Here is a 21,932-nt window from a genome sequence, read left to right on the forward strand (position 1 = left end):
TGTGCCATGTACTGTAAATTTTATTAATTACATAAATAAGTGATATTATGTATCCAGGAGTCAAAAGATTTAAATATTAAGAGAAGCTAAATAAAAAAATAATTAGCTGGTAAAGATTGCACGTATTATTGACAAAAAGAATTAAATATATACCGTCAGCTGGCCGTGCTACGGTTACCATGGTTACCATGGGTTCTGCCTCACACCGCTGGGAGCGTCGTGTAGTTACGGCCTACGCTCTACGTAACTACACGGCGCTCCCAGAGTCTCAGTGGTGTGCGCCAGAACCTATGGTAACCATGGTAACCACTGCATGGCTGACATATTTAATTCTTTTTGTCTATGGTATTACTTAAAGTTACATGATCCCAATAATCAGTCCATTAAAAAAGTTACTAGAGGTCTCCCCGTAATAGAAAACTCGACCAAAAATATGTATTGAGCAAACTTCTCTATCTTCACCCTCGCTGTATATAAAACATTCGATTGGAATTTCTTCCATTTGTTTTGATTTTCAGTTAATATTTCGTCGTTATTTTGTCACCAGCATGGCAACGCATAAGGCCCATGTTAACTTTTTTAATTTTAAATCCATTATTTGTGCCTATTTTATCCTAAGGGATTGGTTCTGCATAACTACAGACAGTATGCGTAGATTTTCCCAGCGATGCACTTGAACTCAGAAAAAAGATTTTAAAGAAACATGCTTGCCTATAAATATATAGATTATGACTTTCGAAAATGCTGCTTTTAATCATGTTAAACTAAAATGCTATTAACATTCTTAAACGATTTTGAAACTATATCCTTTGATTAACGATATTTGTAATGAACGTGTTAAATCACATTTAAATGACCCGTAGCTCATTCAAATGCTAATGAAAATACAGTAATTATCTGGTACCGTATCGCATTTACAATTGCTCATTTTCATTGCCAATATATTAGCTAAAACACTCTATATGTTAGCTAATTGCTTTTTTACTTATATCGTTTACCTCGCTTTTAATATTTTTATTTTGTACTTGCCATTAATTTTATGGTCCAAAATGTTATTATTATGTTATTTAAATTGTTATACCGTTTAGGTTAGGTAAGGATAACATGAGTTGGTGTCATGAAATTTATCCTTGTTTATGTAAGGTTAACAAAATATTTCAAATTTACCTGAACTTAAGTTTACCAAAAATATAGCGGTGCCCTAATATTGTAAAAAACTGTTTATATAATTTTTCCGTATAATTTAAAATGGCTGCAGTTTCATCTCATTTCACGTTTAAAAATTGTTTTCTAGATAATATAAATTTCACACTTAATCCCAACCGCTTTGGCCATATCATTATTTATTCAATTTCTCGACCAACCAAATAGCCGATCTCTTGGCCTTAATTTAAACTGTTGTTTCCGTTTGATCCCAATTAATGATCAATGGAGAAGGTTAACTCTATTATGCCAACATCTAAAGTCTAGATACAGATTTTTATTTTGTGCTGTAGATAAATTCTTAGTTATATGTGTTCATTCATATCATAAGATATATGTATGACTCACTAATTCACACATTCAAATATTTATGATGAGTGTACAAATGACAAATTAAAATTATTAGTATCATATTTTCCCTATTGTAATTTTTTTAACTAGATCATTTTTTTCATTGCTATTTATTACAAGGAAATGAGTAGGGATATGTATGAAAACAATATGCATACCAGTTGTAATAAAACTATAACAGGGAAAATGCGAATATTTGATATAGAATTAACTAAATTGCAGTAATAAATAAAATTCTATTTTTGAAATAAATGTCTCGTAGTTTATTTTTATAGGGACAATTTTCAAAAAATCATAGTAAAAAATCAATTGCTGAAAGCCTAATATGAAGGTTGATTCTAAATTTTAGGGCAATATCTTGGAATATGATTAAATTGTATCATATATTATATTATTATATAAATAGAATCTCTGTAAAGCAGTTTTTGTACCATGCAATGGTTTCGAGGAAAGGCATTTGTATGTATTTACTAGCAGAATACCCGTCCTTCGTACGGGGTTGGCGTATAAGTATAAAATGCTGATTGCAGTTATACTCATGCGTTGTGTTTGCAATGGAAGAGGACACGGTTTGAGACAATTTGGTTCTTTTAATTTACGGAAGCTATATAACACATACACCATAGCCATAATGCTCTACCACTACACCTAAACAAAAAAAAGTAAATGATTGAACGATTTGCACAATATTGAATCATTATTTATAAACACATTAACTTGTAAACAATCCTACTTTTATAGTTCTCATTGTGCATCACAGCTTTTTGTTGCGGCTTGGTTAAAAAAATCAGCTATGTTGTCATAAATGAAAAAAAAATTAATAGTGCTAAAAAAAATTAAGTGCACCCTGTTGGTGAACCTTATAACTTTTAATAGTATTGAATATCATAGAACAACTTGTGTATAATTCTCTAATCCCTTTAAATATGAATACTCATAAGGTTAACATGGGAAACTCCAGAGCCACTGGGGTGGAGCCCGAAAGGATTTTCGAGATGAGAATATGTCTATATGTTAATCGGGAATGTGAGCTATCATCATACCAAATTTCAGCCCAATCCGACCAGTAGTTAAAGCGTGATTGAACTTCACACAAACAAACAAACAAACACACAAACTTTAACATTTATAATATTAGTAAGATTATTTAATAAAATTATGAAAAACCAGTAGACACACAAGCTTCGTTAGTTATGGGCATCCAAATTTCGCTCAAAATCTGTCACGTTTGGTTGGATAGAGATTTTATTTAACCAAAATGAATAGTTCTAAAACGAATATCTCCTATGGAATGGACCCCCTAATAAAAGTTCCAGCTAGTTTTGAACCATCAAAAATCTAAAACCTTTTTCAAGGTCAAACCAAACAGCCTTTAGATTGTTGGGCAAGCTTGTGCCCACTCAGTTACTAAGCTATTCTAATTAACGATATACCATAGGTATAATGCAACACCAGTTCAGATTATTTCTTTTACATTATCCAGACGTCCATACATAATTTTTAGGCCGATTGAGCAACATTTACCATCGATTAATGCATATATCTACACCAATCATCGTAAATTACTATTGAAACTGTTCTAAACTCTTACCACGATCAACTTTTGACTTAATTAACATTCTCCGTTTGTACAGCATGTTATCTCTGGAATGTTATCTTACAAGGTCGTCTTATCCGTACGTGACCTTCATCGATGGCGGAACACGCTCAGATGCAAGTCTATGAACAGATAAAATGCTAATACCTAGATGAAATCGTAGATTCAACCCACAAGTACTTGTACTTACAATCGAAGTTTATATCTTTGGGGAATGTGATATATTCTTGAGTCAATATTTAGATAACTTTACATGACACTTTAGATAAGATTGTACGTTTAATGAATGACAAAGAAATTGTATTCATGTAACTAAAATGCAATAAATTGACATTTTACATCACCTATTGGTATGAATGAAAAAAAACTCGTTTTAGATTTACTGTATTTTTTTAAATATAATGGTTTCACTTGTTTTTTCAAGCAGTTTTAAACTCGCTTTAGAGGACCTGGAAGCCGAGATTTGCTCAGGACAAATAGTAATAGACTACAATCTGAAATTATGCTTTGATTAATAATTGTTAACCCAAATAACTTTATTTATAATGTTAACAAATGAAGAAAATTCTCAAAATAAGTTTTAGAATGTATAACGAAACATAAATTACTCCTCGATGAAAAAGAAGAACTAAACAATGTTTTGTTCCCTACCAAATTATTTGTTTTGCCAAAAATATTCTGAGAAAGCTGTCTCGACTTAAACCACTCTCGATTTTAGAAAAATCCACAAAAGGTTAATTGTCTTATCTCCACTTCTGAGATTTCACTCCGAATACACTAGTGACTTTTCCCCAATTAAAAAATAACAAAGAAACTAATCCAGAACTAGAGAACACTCATTTCAGACCGAATAAAAAGTGGAGAAAAAACTGGTATCTACGAACACAGGCTAGCAATTAAACGCTCAAACCCACTGAAGAAGTGAAACGCTTAAAAGAAACCAAATTCCAACGGGGAAAACTAGTCTGTGTTGGTCGTTAGTGTGGTAAGAATGTTCTTGAGGAATTGCAACGATTACAAGAACATTTCAGAGGTGTCATAGCATGTGTATAAACAGATATAATTAGCGTTGTGTCGAGATAAGTAAGTAGTTATGCATTAGTAATACATGTCAGTGGTAATCTATTCGTGGTGATGCAATGGTTTTTCATGTATTGCTTTTATTTACTTTCCGTTTTATGTATAAAACAAAACTGTTAAATGTATTTCTTTTCTCTTCTTGCCTCAGATACCTGTAAGCTTTCTACAGGGTGTCCCAGAACCCTCTTCCAATATTTTAGGGCATTGTTACTGGGTAAAAACATATCTAAATATCATATTTAAATTGTCCGGATGTCCTTAGTGACTCGCACAGACACCATTTTGCTTTTTTAACTGTACATTTTTTTCTACGAAATTGTTAATATAACAAATTGAAACAATCCGGAAACATTTAGGATAAGGCAACACTATAGAAAATTACAACAAATTATAACAATTTTCCAAAATCGTAAATTAATCAATTGCGGCGTAACGTATATGTTCTACCGTAAACATACTTTAAGTATTATATCTTACACATACAGTAAATTGCATAAAAACCAGCCATTCATCTATGTTTATATTTATTGTGGATATATTTATAGGCGTGCACTGTGGATGCGATACTCCCTGGTGTGAATTAACGTCCACACTAGTGAGTACTACCGTACTACATACTCCTTTTATCTATGGTACTACGACTATCCACAGTACTATCCTGATAATTAGACCAATTCGTATATACCAAAGGCAAAAATGTGGTTCGGTTTCCACTAAACTGTAGGTCCCTTGGTTGACAGCTGTATGGGCTAAAAATTAACAGCTGTGCCTAAGGAATAATATGTCGGCCTTAGTCACTAACAAGACTACAAGATCGCGCCACTCATCCTACACTCATCTTCATTCATACTTGGCTTAAAATACCTAATTTGTATGGTCGCCATTTCATTGAAAAGCATTAAAGTATGTATACAAAAATAAACTTTTAAATACGGATTGAATTATGAGTTAACTTTACTTTGGATATATTGTAAATAGAAGGGGGTTTTCTTACTTCGGGCCGGCTCAGTACAATGCACTTCCGTGCAAGCTAAAAGCACTGTCTTACAACAGTTTTAAGAATCGCCTAAAGAGTTTGTAACTAATCTTATTTTGTTTTGTAGTTATAAGAGGTTTTATTTAGTTTAAGTCCTGACTTGAGTCAATTTGTAAAACAGTTTTGTAACTGAAATTCGCTCATGAATAAAGACCTTATTTATTTATTTATTTATTTTGAATAATTTTCCTTACATTTTTTAGCTATCCATTGATACCTAATCAATTTCTACTTAATACATTGATTTGCCAACTTTGTGTCATAGATGGTTCACTATTGAGTACCGGTATATGAAATATTTATTCACTATGATTGAATGTGAATACTGATAATACTTAACGGTAATCATTCAAACAGAACTGTAATCAGTCCAGTCGTGGTCACTGGTGACGTCATAATCTCTAAATATACAAGGTTTTTTTTAAACTCTGTAACAATTTTATTAAATTTTCCATTGATTTATTTAAATTCTACATACTTTGCGAGACACATGTAATAATGGTGGCAATGAGAGGTTATAAACGAAAACATCTCTTTAAAGCTATGAAGAGTGATTTTTAGTAATTCATACACTTTCGTAGGTAAAGTAGTGTACGCAGGGGGCCGTGACGCAACTCGCGTACTATCATACATAAACAACAATACAAATACTAATGAAAATCAGCTGAATTAAAAAAAATTAATTGGATTACTTTAACTGTGGTAACTATTAGGTGATTAAATAAACTTTAAATCGTATACTAGGCCTAAGTAATAATCAACTATCACGCTCGTTAAACGTAGTCAGTAACTCGAGATCATCTCACAACATTCTACACTCATCCTTCACTCATATTTGGGTTAAAATACACATCTAGGTAGCGTCCCCATCGTAAATAATTGATATAAAAAATAAATGGAACAATGGTACATCAATAGTGGCACCTCTTTGATAAGGTCGTTTGAACTTATAATATTTTAGTAAAAAATACAGATGTTCCATGTCAATTTGATGTCTTCTTTAGCTATCCATACTCTTTTGTTTATGTGGTCCACTCAAAACGATTTCCTATATCGTCCAAGATAAAGCATGTTTCTACAGTTGCTTTGACAATATACTTAAGGTTATGGAATGATTTTAGCGGATTTCCCATTTAGGGAATAATCTATTACCGTAGTACTGTGTTATTAACTGTGTCTTAACATTTTACTCATGGTAAGACCTGGACCCGGGATCGATTTAATTTTTCGTTTTGAGGTCCCTAGAGGCCAAAAACACCATCCGTTCCAATTCATATACAATCACTCCTTAAATCTAATGTTATTTAAATTGGGAATAAATATGTCTCATTTATGGAAATATTTTAGTACAAATGTAATTAGACAAGTTGAAATTCGCGTAGTCTGCAGATTTGCTGCGGCGGGGTATTTTATGATTGAATCTATAGATAATGCCAAAGACAGGTAGATACAAAGTTTTAAAAATATATTCTCACTTCCTTGGATTGAACTAATATCCTTCTGGTTGTCAGCCGAGCACAGTAACCTTCAGAAACCCGAGGGTTTTTATTTAGTTTACCAAAACTATTTATTTAGAAAAAAACTCAAAAGAACAAATATTTCTTTCAAAGAATTAAAAGATATTATATTTTATTCATGTATAAAAAATCTATTGTATCTCTTGAATTGTTTGCCATTGTTAAGTACCAATCGCTATTGATTCCTATCATAGCTTATCTCGGTATGACGCTAATCATAGCAATGCTATTGCCATGAGGTATTTCCAATGGTGATGCTAGAGCCTCTAGCCACTACACAAATCCATACGTCATCCTAATGGTTAGTAGGTGATATATTGTCCCATTAATTATGTACGTGTTCAATACATCCAATTTTATATACTTCCATATGTTCTGGATTATACAGCTCAACAAACTAAATAAAAATAGGTATTTCTGAAAAAAAAACATTTATTGTACATTGATTGTGATACCTTGAACATTTATATATTTGTATTTGAAATATATATGGAATATAGGTATAATCGTTTGAATAGTGGTGCATTGTATTTTACCTAACTGATTTTCTATGTATGTTTCATATTTCTAAATTACTTACACGTGGGATTTCATTTAGTTTTATTTTGTTGTATAGAGTTTAACGATTAATGATATTGATTAATTCAAGTGCATTAATATAAATAAAGAATTTATTATACAAGCCCGTAATCGTTGAGCAATAATTGTAATAATGATCGTAATTAGGTTTGTTCCTGGAATAATTGTTAACAATCGTTGAAATCACCATTACAAAGTTCCACGTGCTCTCTAATCACTCCATCGAAAGTTTTTGTGAGTATAATAATAATATTGTGAGTTTTTATCCTGTTCATTTTAATTGCAAACTTCGAATAATTGCCCGCCTTCTATTCGCTGTCTACAACGTATTTAAATTACACACATTTTGGGATATGTTTTGAGCTCGTAATTTCTTACAGCTGTTTTGTATTTTTCAGTGAAAAATCAACTTTTACTGTGGATAGAAAAGTTCCAACTAGTTGATCGTCTAAGCATTGCTTCAGAAAGCATCACTCCGAAAACATTACCCCAAAAATAATGCATTACTAAGGCAATTTTCCAAAGGGCATTCCTCCGAAAATGTGTTTCAAGTCAGTGCATTTCGAAGTTATGTATCTCTGAGAATTGACCTGATCTTATATTTCTCACATATCGAAGTCACGTTTTCGTGACGTTAATTGACGTAAGTGATTCAAATGCACGTTATTGTTGCAATTATTATGCGTTCTTGGACTCGTTTCCTTCTGCTAATGATATCTTGGACGCTTTCTCTGCAAGTATTTGCTCACTTTCTAGGTACAATTGTGATGAAAAAATACCTTTAATTTCCTCCTGTAGCTTACTTGTAGCCTGTTTGAGAATTTTAGTAATAAAAAATCAAAATCGATTGCAAGCAATATTGTTTCTTCAGTGTCCAAGAACATAACATGATCTTATTTAAAACGCAATTAGCCAACGAATGTACACCCGACAATTTATCTTGCATAAATTTTTTCAGTAATGTTTAATCATAACAATAGTTAAGCACAGACAATGGACCCTGGTAATAAATAAAATACTTTAATTCTACTACTTAATTTGGCAACTGCAAGTGACTTTTCGTCTTAACTTCTGAATCTTATTTAGGTTCTAAGTTTGTATCTGATGATCGTTTAATTTAGTGATACACATTTGACAAAATGTTGTACTTTATTTTAAGGTTACTGTGTAGTATTATACCCATTGTTACCAACAACCAGTTATTTTAAAAATTTTAAGTTTATTTTGTCGTTATAATTAACTAGAATGTTAGAAATATCACTGTCTAAAATTTTTTTTTACCGATTTTAAAGGATAATAAATATATGAGGTGTTTAATACATAAAATTATTTGAATAGTATTTATGTTGCATGAGGAATACAATGAATCGATTGCATAGCCTTGCTAAGGTCTGCTTTTGACCCTACTTAAGTATGCCTATAGACCTATGGCCAATTTCAGTTCATTAGTGCAGCTTAATGTTTATTTGTATTCATAGTGGGTTAAAGTTGGGATCTTGGTTAAAATATTCCCCGGCAAATCAGGCGAACTACCGGTATTAACATAGCCGTAGCCACATAAGTACCATGGTTCAAAATTTATAATCAGTCTGTTTCCACTACAATTTCACATGAAATTAGATTCATGATAGTCTTAAGGTATGTACCTAAAACGTATTAATAGTCAAAGCTAAAACTAAACTTTTACCTTTCCTAGTTAGGGCCAAATTAATTAGTGTTGATTGGGAAATTTCTTGAATTGTTTATTACAATAACAATGGTACAGCCTACATCTGAAATTAAATGTTTTCGGTAGTGATGATATGGCCAAATATATGCATTTTTATCAAGAATTGTAAAAGCATGTCTTCTTATAAAAACTTCTAATCCGTTACGAGAACATTTTTTACATTTTTACATTTTTTATATTCTTTTCATGTTTTTTTCATATATTTTAAGCTGCATTCTACGATCTCTCAGCAAGAAGAAGCTGATTCTCAATTCCCCAATTTCAAATTCCACCAGTCACATTTTTTTAGTTTTGCGGTAATTTAAATACTTAGTATTTTGGATCCTAAATTTACAAAACAATAAAGTACAGGTTTACTATGTTCTCTGTACTAGATTAATTTGGTTTATCAAAAGCTAGATGAAATATAATTTTCAGCTGATCCAGATATATACAGATGTATACTTTAGTATCAAAAGTCAATAGTATAATAATATTACATTTATTTAATATTCCATGGCTATAAGCCTTTCATATTAAATTCAACTGCATTTCCCGATTGGTAATAATATTAAGTCATATAAATATAATCTGAAGAATGACGATTATAATAGGGTTCAAATGGTTAGTTTATGGATGACATAAAACCCTCTCATCCAATATCACTCATCCAACACAATAGTTGAGAGAGATAAAGCTTTAAAGCTGATCATTCAGTGACTTTACACAATAAGATCTCTCAACGGTTTTATTATTTAACATAACCTTTCTTTTGTGTGATGTTGTATAGGGTAGTATTCTTTTGAGCATTAATGAATAATTTATTTTATTTAAACTTATATCTACTGGTTGTGAGTTTTACTTGGAAGAATACAAACTCTTGTTATCCAGAAATAAATGAGAGAAGTAAGAGTATGTTTAACTTCATTATTATTTAAAGAAATTGGTTAACTTTCTTAATTACTTATTTAGATAAATAAATTTTTGGTCTGACAAGGTAACCTAATTTAGTCTATTGTCTATTTTTAATTCAAAAAGTTTCCAGGCAGTGTCATTTTCAATTGAATAATTGACGATCAACACAAAATTAGGGAATGTAATATCAACAGTTCCTTTTTCTTTTTACAAGGATAGCAAAATATATAATAGTATTTATTTGTAATTAGTAAGCGAAACTCCAACGCCACAGCTTGACACCGTTTCGTATATAACGAATTGACAGATAGGCCTATGTAACAGTAATAGTCTTTCGCAGAGGCGTAAATATGTACGCCACGTAGAAGTTGGCACTCACCAATATGATCTTTATCACCATGCACCATTTGAAAACGATTTACTTCAACCTTCTTGTAGGAGTTTGCGTATGATGAAATTCATAAGAGTCGAAGTATAAGAGCTTCCCACGCTCCACTCGACAAATATGAAATATGTTAATAAAATCAAATATACGGGTATTATATTAAAATAGTTTATTAATTGGCAATGTTTAAAAAAGTCAGTTCATAATCAAACTTTTTAATTTATAAAGTTTAATAATTAAAACATGCCTTGCCAAAGTAATATTTAATTAAATTTTAAAATCTCCATTTAGGCCTACAACAATAACTTCATAAATTTATTCATCACTTTTTTTTTGGAGGAGAACTTCGTTGTAAAATGAACTGTTAATACAATAGCTTAGATTTCGTTATAATTAAATGTTGTTTTAAGTAAAGACTTGTTCAGTAATATTATAGCAAGTATTACAGAAGCCAGCAGCTACGGTTTAATTAAACTCTATCAGACATTCATGGATATTCCGCTCCGGTCTGGGCTAAGTCTCTCGAAATAAACCTTTTATTAATTTTTTTACTAAACTGAATTAATTTACAACGTCTAATTTTAGTACAGATTTTTTACTGGGGTTTTTTTAGTTTACGAGTACAATACTATGCTTGTTTTTTTGGATTTTGATACTTTTTTCAGTTTAATAGTTTGTTTATTTATTGAGCAATACAAATTAGACCTGGTTTATAACTGAAACCTCAATTAATATTATCATTATATAGTACTTTTTGGTGTAATTATAATTTTACTGACTTTAAGGTCGAGTACGTTAGCGAAAAAAAACATGTTTTTAGAATTCGAACTGTATTTTTCGTCTCTGAACACAACCTACTTCCATAACTTTATCGAAATGAAAACAAAGTTAATTTAAGTAGGTTAAACTGAATTTAATGGGGATTTTTGCTAACAAGGATATATATCAACTGCACTTTAACTCTAAACTTTGGACGTAGTTCAAGGGACTTTTAAGGATGAAATGCCTATAATGTTGGCATAAGTCTATGTACAGTTTCAGTACAGTTAAGTTTAGTTTATTTAAAGTAGTTTAGTTTCAGCCCAGTTGGTGTAGCAGTTGTACTTTGGCCTGTAACAAACGTATACACTGAAACAGATTAAAAACCTTTATTTCTATGGATGTAATTTGACTAGGCCTACGCTAATCGTGAAAGCGCTTTTCCTTTGTCACATAAGTTGAGTGATAAAGAAAATAATTTAATTTTTTTTAATATTAGGATTTGTATTAATTTATCGTTAATTCTCAGGTAAGGTTTTCAACCGCTAGGCCGCTGTTTGAAGAGTTTAGTAAGGGATGAGGTTAGTTCGCAAAGCAGCAATGTTTGAGCAGCTAGTTGGTCAAACTCTCTCTCATCAGCTGTTAATTAAATTTTACTTCCCGTGCGAACTAGTGCCACCAACCAAAACTATACTCGTCAAATTCTGGTTCGGTAACAATTTACAAATACCGCAAGTATACTTCTAATTTTGTTATTAAACCTGAAAACTACGATTTATTGTGTGTTACAACATGTCGGATGTCTAAATAATTTGTGCTGTCCACTAATATTGCATAGTAAATTTTACAGTAATAACAATTGATTACAAATATCAATTGTTATATAGTTTTATATGGATGGAGAAGGAGAACCTAAACTGAATATGAATTTCTAGTGAATGCAACATGGGGTATGGTAATCGGTGTAGCTTGTAGCTTTGTTAACGCCTACGAGACGTTACTTTAGCCATGATCGTTTATTTAAAGCCTAATGTTAAATAACAGTTAGGTCCAGTTGGAAACCATAAAACAATCTACTCTTCTCTAGAACGGTGAATCAAACGAGCACTATAACTACTGACCTGTCTTGTTAGTTAAACAACATAACTCACAACATTATATTGAAAATACTATTGTCTCTGATGGTACCATTAGAATCAAAACTTTTTGAACAAGTATGTGTTTTTTATAATCAAAACTACTTATTTCAAACAAATTATGTAACGCAAGATGATCACATAGAAGCCGTGTTAGTCAAGCATTGTTCACCTTTGTCTGGAAAAGTTCTATTTTCAACTAGCTGACCTTTCAGGTTTGTCCAAAGAGAATGAGCATTCAATTAACCCCAGGAATTGCAAGACAGACCGACCTTTGGCAGGATAAAAGGCAATTAATTGTAAACAAGATTAAGTTAACTGTCAGCGCGATGAATGCAACACAACTGTAAAATCTGTTGAGCGTCAAACATAAATTTAGATTTTCCCCCTGATTTCCATGAGTGATTAAATCTCATGAAAAGTAATTGGCGAAATGATGTATCTTTAGATTTAAAACTTCTTTAATGTTCAAATTATTATTTCTTTTTAACATGAAGTGCTACTCTAAATTTACAGATTACGTTGGTTCATTTTTCATATGTTGGATTTAAAAATCTACAATCCTAATATCAATGCATGATTTTGATATCCAAAACGACAAACGTATCCTAAATAACCATCAAATAATTTTAGAGCACGATTTTAGATAAGGGTACTCATAAATTGTACACACTGTTTGCAAATTCAATACAGCAAAACTACAATGAAATCACCACTAAACATTTTTACATGGCATTGAAAGCAATAAATTTATATATCAAAGCATGGGTTCTTTAGATACATCATACACCATACCTTACAGGCTATTGAATAGCTTACAATTAAATAAAGGCTTTATCGCTTTCTTTAACTCAACCAGATACTTGTTTAGGATGCAACAGTGGATAATTAACGGATATAACCTTTATCTAACCGTTTGTAACTGGACCTGTAGTATGCGGTTGTGTCCAGCAAACGGTAAATAGTTATGTGGATCAGATGTGTCTAGTTTATCCAGCTACATGAGTACATGACAATATGACTAATATCAGCTGATATAAGGGCAAGTTACCAGCTGATTGACAGAACCGTATAACTGAACACCTGATACATGTGTAGCGGTGGTGCTGTCGTATTTTCTCAAGTTCAGTTTCATCTCTAGTTGATCTTTAAGAGAAAATACTATATATTATCAAGGGAAGCTGTCAAATCCTTTCAAACATGTTTCTGAAATGGAACTCGCCCGCAAGTTTGATTCGCTAATTTTTTGGTTAGAAACATACAATAGTGTTTTGATGCTTGATTCGCTCTCCACACTGCGTTGGTTTATGATCTAGCTGACAAGTCCAGCATATCCAGCTGGCCAATATGACACCAATGTCAGCTGATTCAGTGTTTAGATCAGCTGGTAGAACGTAACACCAGATCTGTGTTGTCTGGTGCTTGTTTCGTTAAACACAATGTGTTGGTCTGCTGACATGTCCAGCATATCCAGCTGGCCAATATGACACCAATGTCAGCTGATTCAGTGTTTAGATCAGCTGGTAGAACGTAACACCAGATCTGTGTTGTCTGGTGCTTGTTTCGTTCCCCACACTGCGTGGTTCCGCAGGAAGTAAGGTATTTGAACCGTGCAACTCGTACTGTGTGTGTGACTGTGTGAAGTCGTTCACAAACTTCCATGCAACACCATTCCTTTGAAGTTACCCTTGTGTTTCTGGGAAATATGTACCTAAAGTATAAAATTTTTACTCTTGTAGTATTGGTTTTTTTTACATTTAAGGTAGTTCAAATCTTACCTGTCTACTCAAATTAACTTTGATTAGAATTAGCCTTCTCATCCTAGGAAAAATTGGAAGACTGTTTTGATTCAATGTTAGTGACGTATGAATGAGTATTATTGACAATGTTACGGTCTTATTTTAGGGTAAATTTTACGTTTAACCTTCAGTATCCAATAGTCAATGGTTTAACTTTTTAGTCCTAACTCCAGAGAGAAAGAATTAATTTTCAGATAGAGTGTTGTATACAATTGAAATTTAATTAAAGGTGGTTAAACTGCAAAACTAATAAATAAAAAAAACGTTTAACTGTTGTGTATCAATTCCAGAGAACAAGCATAAATTTTCAGATAGAGTGTTGTATCAAATTGAAATTGAATTAAAGGTGATTAAATTTCAAAACTAATCAAAAAACAAAACGTCTTCTCTAAACCGGTCTAACTAACCTAAATGTTTAGTCCATTTTATCCATAAGTAAGCCAAATCTATAAGAAAGTATGTTCAATTCATGCAACCCTTTTCATAATAAAATTATATTAAACATAGTTTATGTGTCCTAAAATTCCCTGAACGTACCAATTTAGTTCAACCTTACATCAACCACATGGCCAAATCGTTTAAAAACACATCTCGCATATCGTAGTGGAGATGTGGTGGAGTTTCTGTTTGCTGACGGCCGATGATGCAGTTTCTGACATTGAATCATTAATTTGGGCAGGTCGATTATCCGCTTCGCAGCGTATTCTGAAAGATCGCTTTTGCTGTACAAACAGTGACAAAGAGATAACTGATCTAACAAAGAACCTTGGGAAAACGTTTCTCGAATATAGAACACAAATAATAATATTAATTCACTAACTTGTACACTACATTTTTAATAATTGATTATTTACCATGCCGAAGAAAGTGATTTATATAAATGTAATTGTGAGTTATAATTTAACTACCACATCACTCAATGACATATCTCTTTGCTATTGCCGTAATAGCAAGCAAGTGATTAAAGCTTTGAATCCTACATAGTATGACACATAGTATATACATAGTATCTATAGGTTATGATACATGTACGTTTAGAGATTAATTGAACGTATTATCGTTTATTTTATGCCTTGGTAATTGAGACTACGTTTTTAAACAAGTAATCTATGTATTAATAGGCAAGCATGTTTCTTGAACACATTTTTTCCCAGCTCGTGTGCATATCAGGGAAAATCTACGCATACTGTTAGAAATATAGTTTCCTGTAGGTGTGCAAAATCCCTTTTTAAATTAAAATCAAGAAAAAAAGCACAACAAATTAATTTAAAATTTAAAAAATAATATGTGTCTTATGGGAAGTAACCAAAATGTTAATTGCATGAAATTCTACCATCTCAGAGCGATTCAAATTGGCAAACCATCGAAAGACTGTGATCTCAGTCACCAGGAAAAGTACCCATAGAAAGTAACCATGTCACGTTACTAAGTATCTGCATATCCATATTCAAACTCTCAACCACTGCATCTACTTAACCTAGTTTGAAATATTGAATAACAATAAACCCAATCGATTACATAAAAAGTCTAGTTAGCCTACTTTTGTAGTCTAAGTAAGGCAAACCCAGCAAATAGTTTACCTAAGGATCTAAATGTTGACCCAAATGAATACAACCTAATTTTATAATTTAGTGTTTGACCTAAGGGGGCATATCAATTTGTTGAATAAATACTTTTTTACATTAGTGTTGGCCCAAGTTTTGATGGGTTGTCCTAGATATCTACCCTTAGTGGAAACCTATTGTATGACGTAAATTAAGACTTTATTTTATGACCTACCGTATGGTAAGTCTTTAACTATTATTCAACATGTTGACACAGTATGTATTGTGCAGGTGACCGACTGGTGGGTGTGAACGGGTCGGTGGTTCGATCACCTCGCGAGGCCGAAGAAAAGCTCCGCCACTCCCCAGACATCGTTCACCTGCAGCTGCGGAGACCCGATGGCAACCGGTCACTGCCTCGGCGCCGCCTAGAGGAGATGGGCTCCAACGTGAGCCGGCACTCGGGCAAGGGACTCACCGGGAGGCGGAGTCAAAGTTCCGGAAACCTCTGTAACGGCAAGTCCCATGGAGTCTCCAAGTTCTTCTCGCCGTGCGGAGGTGACGTGGCTCCGCGGGACCGCTACAAGTTCTGCGGGTCCCTACCGAACCATCTGGACTCCAACGAGGAAGCGGAGTATAGGAACAACAACAATGTTAAGGAAAACGTGGTGCTGAGGCTACAGCCGCTGGTGCCCAAAGGGGAAGCTCTTCCTCTGGACCAGGGGTATGGTTCTGAGAGATCTCCTGAAGACGAGGTACCGCCGGACTTGCCCCCACCAACCACGGTCAACCAGCTTACCTGTCCTGTCCACCACCCTGCTGCCAAGCCGGTCTACCCCTTCCTGCATAAAAGTGAGTAGTGTTCACATTTTGGTTATACTCAATAATAGACTTAAGAGGTTGTGGTATATTTTAACCTTTCCAAGCGAAGAAGGGATTATTTCAGATTATGTGTTTTTGAGTTATATTAGTAATTATTTGATAATAACCGGAGATGAGAATTTAGGCCGATTAGTCTATAGCCGTATCAGACACTTCCTCTAATTGAACCTTGAACCTTTAGTGGAGGTGAAAATGTATAAAGTTTCTTGGCTGAAATGCCTAATAGTCAGGCTATTTCGACATGAATATCGGAGTTATGAGAGCACAAAAGAGCGTTAGCTTTTAGGGAAAGTCTTATTATACAGGGTGGTCATAAATTATTGTACACAAAATGAATAAATAATCAAGTAAGATAAAAACATGGGAATTGTTTTATAAAATAGCAAATTTAAAACAGTTTTAGACATTAATTGCAAAAAATTACTTATAAAAATGTCAGCAATTATGAAAAGTAGTTATAAAAAACTGTAAAATCACCTAAACTGTTATTGTAAGTTATGTTCTTCTGAGATGAGGACCCTTAGACTATATGTTGGACACTTCCCAGTCGTTCGAACTGTCTGTACCACCATTTTATAGAATTTTTACACGGAGAATTACTACCATACTCTAAACGAAGCCTTCTTTGAACAGTTATTACAGATTTGCTTTCATGAAACCAAAGACTTTGCTTTTTTTGCACACTAGTAATTTTGTTACTTAAGTCAGTTTAAGGTTTGATTCACCAAACACACAGCTGCTGTAGAAAAGTCTATTGTTGGTTTTGCCATGCTAACTATGCCACAACACGAGTCTGAGAAAAAAAAAACATAGCCTACACTCACTGTTCGAGTAATTTTTGCATTCTTTTTATCAAATGTTTTTATAATTACTGACATTTATACAATTATTGTTTTGCAGTTGCTGTATATAACTATTTTTAATTTGCTATTCAATGAACAATTTTCATGTTTCTAAGTGGCTTGGTTATTTGTTTATATAATCTTAAAATGTGTTTAATAATTTATGCCCATCCTGTATTTTACGATATTTAATTGATTAAAATACATAGATGAAAAGCAATGAACGATTATAGGTATCCAATATCGACTAACGATTAATAATGTTAAACATTACTGGGAAATAATGTATCTTAACACAACAGTTTTTGACGTGAACATTCCTGCATAAAATTAAGGTAAATTAGCCTATTAAAATATAGTTTACGATCAAGATTTTTTCTCTCCTTTTGTAAACTATTATATGTGATTGGGAACTCTTTAAACAATATTTTACAAAAAGTTAAAACAACACTTATTGTTTAAACTTTACAATCTTATTTTTCTTAAATAAAAAGCCCTGTGTATGCAAATCGATATAATGCATTATTTTCCCTATGAAAAACCATTAATTTAGTGAACTTTGAAATTGTTAAATACCTTGGGATTTCGAAACCAAGTTATTACCCAGTGATGATAAACAACCAGTTTATTTATTCAACTCGCCACACATTTTGTACATACAAGATAGCAGCCTGTCTGACAACCTATTTTTCTCTTGTTTATACAACAAATAAATATTAACACATTTTATGTAAGCTGTATTGTTTATTTTGTACAAAGTACGGGATGAAAAAGCAATTTTTATCCCACATAATATCATTAGGCTTATTTTGTACAAAATCCATTTTTGGGCCTATAAGTAATTTGTTGGAATTTAAATTTAATTATTTATGGATATGACAGCTTATGTGACATTATTAAACTTGGATTTTAATTAAGGCTAAGTAAAATAAGTATAACCTAAAAATATTTCAAAACAATATGGAGATGAGCTAAATTGAATGCAATAACTGTACCTCTTAAACTAATACAGTACAAGTTACGAATTTCCATTAAAGCATAACTAGAAAATAAAAATTAACATGTGTTGATCTGAGCATGATCTACTGTACGTTAGTTAAAACATTACGTATCAGTTATATAGTGACATTTACGTCTAATACACAAAAAAAAAACACATTTATAATTTGCGTAGCTTTATACACCTATTCCTACATTACAAATCATTCCAATTTTCACTCTCATTAACACTGCCCTCTCAGTTTGGAGGGAAGTAGGGCTTATATTGGAGTGGTCTGTAGTGCTGTGTTGTTGAGCAGATTTTAATTCCATCCTCCGTTGAGGCATTAAACGAGTCTTTGTAGGCATCGCCTGATTGCATCCCGAGCACTTACTGTGCTGCAGGTGAAAATTTTTGGATTTTCTTATAAAAAATAATCTTTTAAAAAAAGGGTGTATAGGAACAAATAGTTCAATATTGTATACTTCATTTTCACTGTATAAAGTAAAACGGAAGGTGTGGTTATGTATTTTGCTATTATCAATACTTTCATTTTAAATAAATACTTGGTTTGTGCTTGCTTCTAACATTTACCATAAAATATTACTGTACATCTAATCAATAAAGACCGGTTGTAGCTATATTTAAGCAAATTAAACATAGGTGAATACACTTTTTACATAGTTAGCAATTAAAATACAAGAATTTGACTTTTCCTTCTTATTTTTCGACACGTTACTAATATAAACAAATTATGTAAGGTGCTCAATTTTACACCAAGTTGTAATTTTGTGTTCCTTTGTTAAACAGTTGTAGACCTATTCAGAAAAAGTCATAGTGATATATTCTTATTGATATGCCTTGTGACTAGTGTTGTAACATGCGTAATGACTCTCTATACATTTTACAAGAGAAATGTTATTTTAAAGTTCGTTTTTGCAAAGAATGTATCAAGTTAAAAATTTTTCCTTAAATTACAAGCTTGTTTTCATTCAATAATTTAAGTCCCATTAAGCGGAACACTTATTTTCATCGCAAAGCATCGAACCCTACACTACATTATCCAGTTCAATTATATAGTACCAAATAGTCTGCCTTGCTAGCAAACAGTAGCAATTTATTTTTAGTAATTTTTATTACTACACCACGAAACTCTAACATTCAAAAAGGTACAAATTGGGACCAAGAAATTAAATTTTCCCGAAACACAAGTCCTGAATACCTTAATTTCGACGAACGTGGGGCGAATATCTTGAACATGGTGAACACTTTTAATTTGATTCTGAAGCATGATGAATTGCTGAGGAAACATTGGACTGTGCGCGTGGAATAGCATGCTGAATACAACCTGCTTAGAGATGCAACAATATAAGCCTAATTGCGGTAAAAGAGAAATTAATCTTGAAGATTTGCTGCTGAAAGATTGCGACTCCAACCAACTTTACGTGAGCGTTTCAAGCTAAGAATGATATTTAAATTTCAAATTTTGTATAACAGTTGGCACTTGTTAGATATAGAGATTTGGAAATTAAATTTTTATTATTTCATTTAAAAATTAATTAGCTCTATTAACTTTAACTTTAAATTAGGTTATCCTGTTTGGATACAAATGCTTAGCAAACTACTTTTAATTTATAAACTTTATGGGGTGTTTGGCCACGAGAAATAAATTGAACTTGGTCACAAGGCTGGAAAAAATTCAGTTTCCGCCCTACAGCCATTGAAAGTGCCCATGTCATCTTCCATACTTTGTGTAGCTGTAATTAATGAAAACATGTAGTTTTCATTGCAATCTATGTATTTATAAAGGTGTATTAAAATGTTTTCTTTGAATCATCAACCGTTTGTTCACTTTAATAACCGTACATAATAAATGTTTTTAATTTAGAAAACTTTATCTAAAGTACAGAAATATACCATGTTGAACAATTTCAATTGAAAATTTAAAATACTTTCTACTATCCTTAATCACTAAACAAGCTCACTTAATCAGTCAATGAATCAGTCAGTTATAGACGTTCAAACTGCCATAGTATATACAGTATCCCATTTATGGACAATTCATTGTTTTATTTTTATTCCACAAACTTCAATCCATCTTAAATTCAAATAATTTATTACATAGTGTAGGAAAATACCTACATTAGTATGGGATTGCATGAACCTTTAATTAAAATAAATTCGGTTATAAAATAAAATTTAAAACACGGTAGAAACTTTTAGTCTCATTCCTAGATTACAAAGATGTAACCAAAGATTGCTGTATATAAGCTCCATTTTGTTAAATCACCTATAACTAGCGCTGTGACTGAATAAGACGCATAATAAGGCCGTGAAGAAAGATTTATTTAATAAATTAAAGAACCAATTATGTTAACCTTAGTCAACAGTTTGCAATCATAAAACGGGTGTCAGGTTTGTACATATTGGTTGCATAACTAAACACTATCATAATCGTATGCTGTAGAAACTTGATGGACTGGAATTATTCCAATTTAAGATAAAAGAATATATTTCACTTAGATAAATCACTACTTGAATAAACATAATTAAGAAATGGGGCATAAATTGTACCATCAGCTAAGGTCATCAGTATAGTTTCAACTTTTTTCATCAAAATATTTTAAAGGCACTTATTTCTCTTTGAAAAAAAAAACACTAAAATATGTTTTAAAGCAAATAATATTATAAACACCGGTCTGCTTTGTTTAAGACACTTAATCTCTTTCTACCGTACAGTAATTATTAGTTGTACAATTTCATTGTTATGTCCTAGTGTTTTACCTAAAAATTAAATTATTCTAACAACAAAAGAATAAAATACACCAAATCGTTGTTTTTTACTCTTTCAGAGCATAGTGTTTTGTTTTACCTCAAAGTAAAATTATTCTAACAACAAGAGAATAAAATACACCAAATCGTTATTTGTTCACTCTTTCAGAGCATAGTATATAGAGATAGTATATTCAACAATTCTAGCTTTGAGGTTTTTTTATTTGATGCTATCTGTCTTAGCTTAATATATCTGAACGTTTGATGGTTCAATTAATAATTAATTATAAGTCTAGATTATTTGTTACTAGGGCTGCAACAAAAGACCTTGCCGGATTAAGGATAATAATTAATTATCTTTCAAGGTTTTTCTTTACTAGGTATTTTATAATGCTATATTTTTCTAATAGACAGCATTTACTCAATCTGAGATAAATTTGTAAATACGTGTTCTCACAAAAATATCTTCTAAGAAGTTTCACTGCCAGCTGTTCATAGATGGTTCATTTATCAACAAATTTCATTGATATTTTTAAAGTTTTTTAATCGCGGACCATAGGTAGAATGTGTACGTACTATTTGCATGCACCTAGACAGTTTTAGACTATAAAAGGGTATAGGTCGTTTATTTGAGACACCGACAACATGTGCAGCTGTAAAATCCGCTATTGGCTTTGAATAAAGCATTCTATTGTAAAATCTAGAGCCTCTTTTATGAGTCTTTCTTGTTGGAGACGTTTGAGTGCGCTCATGTCAACTACTTTTTAACTCTCATTTTACTGTAGGGTTTATGTTGTTTGTATATCTTTGTTTGCAAAACTAGAAGAAGAGCAATAGTTTACAAATAC

General features: G+C 32.1%; 1 protein-coding gene across 5 annotated transcripts in view; it reads left to right on the plus strand.

Moving 5' to 3' along the window:
* LOC128988879 (tyrosine-protein phosphatase non-receptor type 13) overlaps positions 1–21,932 on the plus strand; it is a 340,673-nt gene that overhangs the window by 226,415 nt on the left and 92,326 nt on the right. For all 5 annotated transcript variants that reach the window (XM_054410618.1, XM_054410619.1, XM_054410623.1 and 2 more), the window contains one exon: positions 15,901–16,461. In XM_054410618.1, the coding sequence (XP_054266593.1) occupies positions 15,901–16,461 (561 nt within the window). The remainder of the gene's footprint in view (positions 1–15,900; positions 16,462–21,932) is intronic.

Source organism: Macrosteles quadrilineatus, unplaced genomic scaffold (genome assembly GCF_028750875.1).
Source record: "Macrosteles quadrilineatus isolate MER2022 unplaced genomic scaffold, UCM_ALF_1.0 Scaffold_3__2_contigs__length_128488019, whole genome shotgun sequence".
NCBI classification, from domain to species: Eukaryota; Metazoa; Arthropoda; class Insecta; order Hemiptera; family Cicadellidae; genus Macrosteles; species Macrosteles quadrilineatus.